The sequence below is a fragment of the Salvelinus alpinus genome, chromosome 6 (genome assembly GCF_045679555.1).
Source record: "Salvelinus alpinus chromosome 6, SLU_Salpinus.1, whole genome shotgun sequence".
Classification (NCBI taxonomy): domain Eukaryota; kingdom Metazoa; phylum Chordata; class Actinopteri; order Salmoniformes; family Salmonidae; genus Salvelinus; species Salvelinus alpinus.
Window position 1 is genome coordinate 12,791,518 of NC_092091.1, and position 7,981 is coordinate 12,799,498.

General features: G+C 43.9%; 1 protein-coding gene across 1 annotated transcript; it reads left to right on the forward strand.

The window, feature by feature from the left end:
• The first annotated feature begins 2,748 nt into the window (after positions 1–2,748).
• Positions 2,749–7,628, forward strand: LOC139578164 (uncharacterized). The gene is made up of 2 exons (XM_071405431.1): positions 2,749–3,834; positions 3,954–7,628. The coding sequence occupies exons 1-2, from the start codon at positions 2,851–2,853 to the stop codon at positions 5,139–5,141; spliced, it is 2,172 nt and encodes a 723-aa protein (XP_071261532.1). The 5' UTR covers positions 2,749–2,850; the 3' UTR covers positions 5,142–7,628.
• Positions 7,629–7,981: the final 353 nt, after the last annotated feature.

The window sequence follows — 7,981 nt, forward strand, 5'->3', positions numbered from 1 at the left end:
TTTCACTTTCGTTATTCTGTTATTGCAGTGTTCAGTTTGTTTATTAAAATTAACATGGACACTTACCACGCTGCGTTTTGGTCCGATCCTTCCTATTCCTCATCTGAAGAAAACGACGATCGTTACAACAGTATATGAATGGCAGCAGCTGTAGTAGAAACATGCAGAGGTAAAAGGCTACAGTGCTACCGGCACGGCAGATGTAACCTTGGCTTACCACAGCAGCCCTGCGTGCTTTCTTGTACACGCGTCCATAACAGGAGCGGATGATGATGACTGAAAGAGTCGAGATGAGGCTGGGAGGGCCGAAGAACAGTACATTTTGCTCTGGAATAAAACAAATAGACCCTTCCACAATTCGAGGTTCAAGAACAGTCCTGCAGTGGCTTTGTTAACAGAACCTTGTCCCAGGTTGATCACTACCAACACTGACACTCGAAACCCAGCTTAGCCCCGAGGCAAGCTGCAGATGCCTGGAAATTATTATGCTCAGGTAGTAGATGCTGTGGCAAATAAACACATATCTTTCTATTGCCATGAGGCCCAGAGTCATCTGAGAGCTCAGGAAGACAGCTGTCACACCACTGAAATGTGTTGTGCACCAACCCCCCAAAACTCACTGTGGGGGGAACAGAAAATAGTATGACACAGGGAATAAAGCTCTAATAAAGCTATGCAAAATATTACAGATCAATAAATGACTTAACAAGGCATAGGACGGCTGTCAGAAGCGTTCTCTAAGTCTCAACAGCCCAATGGGTAGTTTGAAAGGGCTAAGTGAACTTAACAGGTAGTCTAATGCAACCTTTGTTCCTGGGGTTAGGAATGAAAGTTTCATGATGACACTACAAAGGGCTGTTCATTGCCAGAGAAAATAGAAAAAGAATGACATGAGTCCAAAAAATGTATGTTTCCCCGGCAACGATGTGCCAGAAAAAAACAGGCAGACGGATCAAACATGCCTTGCTCCTCTTCGACCATTTTCATGTTGAGAAGGAGTGAGATGGAGAGAGAACATGCGCTTCTGTTGAGTTTTGTGGAAACCACGATGTAGACTGACTGAACAGTAATAGTATTAGAAGTAGTAGCATTAGTCGGTCCTAGGATCTTAGAGGGATAGTTCAGAGGGTCTGCTCTTTTCCACGGACTCATCAGATCTGATACATTGCTTCTGTCTTCTACTCAATGTGCAGCGATGTGTCTCAATCTTGTACTCAATGTATCATGTGAGGATACTCATCAACGGCTGAACTAAAACACAGTAAACAATTACCAAAAATTCTTAGCCTCCTCAGAGGAATGTTGGAAACCCCAGTGAATGGCAATTCTGAAAAAGGGTAGAGGGCTGCGCTCTCAGGAAGACATTTGAAAATGCTAACGCTTTTACTGGAATTAACATGTGAATGGTGGCTGGTCTGTTGAAAATGCATGAACTGTATACTGAATGTACTTTCAAACTGTCTGAAGAAGTCCTTTAGAAGCTTTAAAGCAAGTGGTTGTTTTCCTGTAAGGATACCTTATCCTGGAGAGGAAAACAGCCACTATCGGCAATTAATAACACACAGGGAGGAGCCATTTATCCCAAAAATGTATAGGTAAGATAATGACTTATACCCACAGGGAAATGTTGTTTGCAAACACATAATCAAGCATAAGCAATGATATTTACAGAAAATAATACAGATCTAACGTTCAGGTCATGAGAGATTCAATTGTACACTATATACAGTACACTATTCATATCAGTCAGGGCCACAACCAGTGTTTGTTCCGGAACTCAATAAAACTCATAGTCGCTTCCTCCTGCATGCATTGAAGCCTGCCTCAGTCTCACCACTGAGCGCCACATCACTGTCTTTCTCAGTAGCCTACTCTCTGTAAAGCAAAGCTATTATAGTAGCGTATTTTTTTATCCTGTTGAGGTAGGCACCTTTTCACATTAGGTTCATCCTTCTAGCTGGCTAAGTAATACTAGCCAGAGCCCTTTGACATTACTGCAATAGAAGCTATAACCACCTGACTGACAGACATATCTATAAGTGACTATTTACCAGTTGTGCACTCATTCCCCGAGAGTCAGTTTTTGTTTGTTTGGGGGAAGTCTATAGACAAGGCAGTGGTCGCGAGATGGTTTAAAAATTGCCTTTTGCATCGGGCAAACACATTCATCAGAGCCGACCATGCTGGGGTAGTTCATTGTATGTCTCAGGCCCTTGGCCTGTGCTGCGAGAGGGCGGAGTTAGCCATTTGACAGAGTGGTGAATGTGCTGCTAAAAAGATCAGGAGGCAAATCCCAAACAAACCATTGCCAGCTAGGGTCAGCTGGGCTGTACGGGTAGGCTAGTCTACATGATGAGATTATTATAGATTTTTACTTGTCAAACAGCAGTCAAGCATCGATCATCATGTCACCAGAATAAGACCCTCAATATTTATTGGAAAGGAGTAGGCTATCAAGATCACCGTACGCTCACTACCCTGTGACGTTCATCATAACTTATGGTATCTGTAGCCTAATCAACTGCATGGTTTCCCAAATTGTAGTGGGAGGACCACACACCATATCATTTTGGAATATTCGCATGAGCATCTGGATGGAAATTCAGTTACTGCCACTCGCCATGTCACACTATAAAAAATAATTTTGTTATTCTATTCCAGTTTAGAACTCTATCAAGTTTGCAGCGCTGTTGTCCGTTTTGGGGCTTGACACCCGCTGATATACATAAAAGAAGAAGACAACACGGAAGTCGAATTGGAGGGAGGTTTGTTTTTATTTTGCAATATGCACATTCCCTGTGTGTATTTTAGACGCAGTTAACTGAATAGCTAACTTTCAGTCCACTAAAAATGGCTAAATTACAGTCTTTGGGTGTGTTTATTAATATGCGTTTAACATTGGCTGCCGTAGAGATTATGGGGGCAGTAGAGAAAGTGGTAGCGGAGTACCAGGAGGAGATTTCCCGATCGAAAGAGGAGAATGACCGGCTACGGAGACTGCTGCGGATCAGACCGGAGATGAAACTATATAGATTAGACTCTCTCCAGTTGTGTCTTACTGTCTCCGAGGAGGAGGTTACCCCTGTGCAGCAGCAATGTGACCAGGATAAATGGAACTCCAGTCTGGGGACAAAAGACCCAGAGCCCATGCAGATTAAAGAGGAGGAAGTCGGGACCACTCAGGAGGCAGGGCAGCTTCAAGGGCTGGAGGCTGACATCATAGAGTTCATATTCACTCCTCCCTGTGTGAAAAGTGATTGCGGTAAGGAGGACTCACTTTTGAGTCTTCCCCAAACCGAGACTATGGAGAAGAGAGAGCGTGACTCTAAACAATTGGATCTCAAACCTTTTGGCACTGTGACCCACCTTGACATTACCAGTGACCCTCCAGATAATCAAGACAATGTCTCCGGTCACAGCTCAGCCGTAATTAACGATCCAGTAGGATTTGACATAAGCCCACCATTGGATCCCAACTCACCATTAAGGAAACCCGATACTAAAGCCAGCACCACGTATAAAAAACCTCATATACTCCCCATGCCCAGAGTTAGGGTCAGAACCACAGACAGAGGTCTGTTTCATCCAGAGACATTTGAGAGAGCCTCCCAAGATGTGCTGGTAGGGGGCCAGTCAGTCAGGAGTGCAGCGAAAGCACATGGCGTATGCCATGTTACTCTGTTTAGGTACTGTCGGAGGAAAAAGGATAGCGCCAATGCCCGACTGCCAGCATACAGAGCCCACAACAGAGTGTTTAGTCAGGAGCAGGAGAATCATCTGAAAGAGTATCTGTTGAGGGCTGCAGATATATACTTTGGATTGAGTCCTAAAGAGGTAAGCTTACAATAGTGCTGGTGGTTGATTAGCATAAAAACAATGACTAACTATAAGATTTAAAAAGGTCATATAGAGGTTCATGACAGTTCATAATTAATATTGCCTTTACTTTTCAGGTACGTAGACTTGCATACCAGCTTGCCCAACACTACCACTGCAAGTACCCTGAGACCTGGGTTACCAAGGAGATGGCAGGGAAAGACTGGTTCAGCTCCTTCCTCAAAAGGCACCCCGGCCTCTCCATCCGCCAGCCTCAAGCCACCAGTCTGTTGAGGGCGACAAGTTTCAATGCAACGAACGTGTCTCAGTTCTTCAACAACCTTTCTACTATTCTGGGCCGCCACAACTTTGAGGCCAAAGATGTGTGGAACATGGATGAGACCAGCACCACAACAGTCCAAGTGCCGAACAAAATCATTGCCAACAGAGGGAGGAAGCAGGTCGGACCAACAACATCTGTAGAGAGAGGAACAATGGTTACTATGGCACTAGCGGTCAATGCTCAAGGAAACAGCATTCCACCTCACTTCATCTTTCCCCACAATAAGTACCTTGATCACTTCCTACGTGATGGGCCTACAGGATGCATGGGCACTGCTAGTGGTTCTGGTTGGATGCGGGAGAATGACTTCCTGGCCTTCTTGCAACATTTTGTGAAGTACACCAGGGCGTCCCCACAGTCTCCACAGCTGCTGCTTCTGGATAATCAAGCCTCTCACCTCTCACTCCAGGGCATGGACTACTGCAAAGCCAATGGCGTCGTGCTGCTCTCCTTCCCTCCTCACTGCTCCCACAAGCTGCAGCCCCTGGATAGAAGTGTGTACGGCCCCCTGAGGAGATACATCAACAGTGCCATTGATTGCTGGATAAAGACGTACCCTGGCAAAACGGTCTCCATATATGACCTACCAGGAATTGTGGCAACAGCCCTACCATCTGCTGTGACACCAGCCAACATCATGGCTGGATTTCACTGTACCGGCATATGGCCATTAAACCCTACTGTCTTTACAGAAGCCGACTTCTCACCTGCTTTTGTAACAGGTCGCCCTGCCCCCACCACCACAGAGGAGGACAGAGGAGGACACCACAGAGGAGCACCAGGGGGCCGTGGTGGCTCTCCACAGGCCCAGCTTAGGGTGGAGGTCAACGCAAGTCCTGTGGGGCGGTCTGTCTCTCCTGGGCAGGGGGAGGTCCAAGCCTATTCCACCTCTGGGGATCACCTCCACACTGTCTCAGATCCATCTACACCTGAAGATCTCTTCTGTGATTCTGCACTGAGTCAATCCCCTCCCCACAGATGACGTCAGCCTTGTCTAAACATCAGACTGTTACTATGGTTACGCCATGGATCTCAGTCTGAAAGAAGTCGCTGTAAAAAAGACGCAATAGTCTACAAGACAGAATGTTGAATACATTGATATTTAAATGTACTTTACCGGTTTTCTGTGCTGTTGGTCCTTTTGGTGGTAGGAAGTGGAAATGGGGTATCCACGGGAAAGGGTTGTTTACCTGACTTATTACGGCGCCGGTAGGTTCTGTTGCTTGTATATTCCATCTCCTGATGCATTCCACGTGATGCACAATTTGTTAATAATAGCCCAATGTAACTGAATGTTGTTGACCAAAGCCCGTTCCCTCGCAGTCACGGTGCTTGGGAAATTTGCCAGCTGATTGCGTGGGACAACGTTGGGTCTGTTCTTCAGTTAAACTCTGCCATTGTTTACATATTGTGCATGCCGTGTGCGAATTGCGTCAGCATTGAAAATACAAACACTACACTGAATATTTCTTCTAAGATTACCTCCTATATAAGGACAAAATCAGCAGACAACGGGTAAAGTACGTTCAAATTAAGTTAATTCAACAGTCTGACTTGTGATGCGACTGTTCACAAAAAATGAGCCCACTTGTTGGAGATGAGAGAGGAGTCTTCCACTCTCAGATTCGGAGAGGCTAACTTCAGCCCTGTAGCTGTCCGACCTTTTTGCGAAGGAGAAGAACGACCACCATTCTAACCGATACCCCTGTCAAGGTGCCCTGGAGGATGAGAAAACAGGTGATACCAAAAGCCAAGCGCAGCTTGCAGAAACAGTGTGGCAAGAGCGCTCAGAAGAGAGCAACTAATTAGAATGAACAGGAAGTTGTGCGGAAGATTTTGGCTCATCCATGCCAGGGCAGATCTGGGTGCAGTGCTTGTTCAGTCAAGGGTGGGCACACAAGGCCTACACTGAAGGAGAGGAGATCTACATCTGTCACTGATAGACAGAGTAAACAAATTACAGGTTTATGCACTTTTGTTTTGCACTATTTCATTTTAATTTCCTCAAACAATTGACTAGTTTACAACAAGTGTTTGTTCCACACTTGTGTTAACATTTTGTCTTTGTCTGAAGGTGTTACTTTTTGCACTCTTAGTTCAGAAAAACAGTTCTATATTTTTTATTTTTTTATTTTATACCTCTTCTATTGCCTGATTTATTTGTTTTACTTTAGGGGGGGGAAGGTGTCATTTAGAAGACGTTCTTATCCTGAGCGACTTACAGGAGCAGTTAGGGTTAAGGGCATGTCGACAGATGTTTCACCTAGTTGACTCGGATTCGAACCAGCAACCTTTCGGCTCTTAACCGCTAGGCTACCTGGCTGCTGTTTTAGACGACATTGTCTTTTGTGGATCTATTTCATTCTCTTTATTTAAGTCTTAAAGCTGCAATATGTAACTTTTTGGGCAACCCAACAAAATTCACATAGAAATGTTAGTTATAGATCTGTCATTCTCGTTGAAAGCAAGTATAAGACGTGGTAGATCTTTTCTAAGTGCGCTATTTCTATGCTTGCCATTAAGTTTTGTTTTTGCGTCTTGTTTTTGGTTTTGTACACCAACTTCAAACTGCTGAAAATACAATATTTTTGGTAATTGAAAATATATACTGAACAAAAATATAAACGCAACAGGGATAGGCCCACCCTCTTGGGAGCCAGGCCCACCCACTAGGGAGCAAGGGCCAGCCAATTAGAATGAGTTTTTCACCATGAAAGAGCTTTATTACAGACAGAAATACTCCTTAGTTTCATCAGTTGTCCGAGTGGCTGGTCTCAGTCGATCCCGCAGGTGAAGAAGCCGGATGTGGATGTCCTGTGCTGGTGTGGTTACACGTGTTCTGCGGTTGTGAGGCCGGTTGGAGTTACTGCCAAATTCTCTAACACGACATTATGGTAGAGAAATTAACATTAAATTCTTTGGCAACAGCACTGGTGGACATTCCTGCAGTCAGCATGCCAATTGCACTCTCCCTCAACACTTGAGACATCTGTGGCATTGTGTTGTGTGACAAAACTGCACGTTTTAGTGGCCTTTAACTGTCCCCAGCACAAGGTGCACTTGTGTAATGATCATGCTGTTTAATCAGCTTTTTGATATGCCACACCTGTCAGGTGCATGTATTATTTTGGCAAAGGAGAAATGCTCACTAACAGGTATCTAAACAAATTCGTGGCCAAAATTTGAGAGAAATAAACTTTTTGTGCGTATGGAACATTTATGTGATCTTTTATATCAGCTCATGAAACACGGGACCAACATTTTACATGCTGCGTTCATATTTTTGTTCAGTATATTTCACAGTGGTTTAGATGGTACAATGATTTTCTACACTATACTTGCTTGTTTTTTCACAAATTGAAATCAGGCGAACGATTAGAATTTTAGCAACCAGGAAATGGCTAAGAGATTTCTGCATAGTGCACCTTTAACTGATGACCTGGAATCAAATTAAAAACATTTAAGCACAGCCCATTGTCTCCTCTAGTTCATATTCCTTTAATCAACAAGTGACTGAATGTTTGAAAAATACATTAGAATTATGCATTAATCAATTGACTTGATTGATTAGCTTTGAGTCCTCACAATAGGCTTTATTTTTGCATAAAACTGTATACTGAATGTACTTTCAAACTGCCGGAAGAAGTTTTGTAGAACCTTTAAAGTAACTGTCCAATGAAAATGTCCCTTTTAAAAGTTAATATTATTTTAACTCATACCCAAATAATGTTGTTGACTCACCCTATACAAAGCATAAATTAGAGAAAAATCACTTCAAAACCCCACCTCAATCAGTGGAGGCTGTTGAGGGGAGGACGGCTC

Bases quoted from the DNA above. Each gene is read 5' to 3' on its own strand.
- LOC139578164 (XM_071405431.1), top strand. From the start codon at position 2,851: ATGGCTAAATTACAGTCTTTGGGTGTGTTTATTAATATGCGTTTAACA. The intron at 3,835-3,953 runs GTAAGCTTACAA...TTTACTTTTCAG, and splicing joins TTGGATTGAGTCCTAAAGAG to GTACGTAGACTTGCATACCA.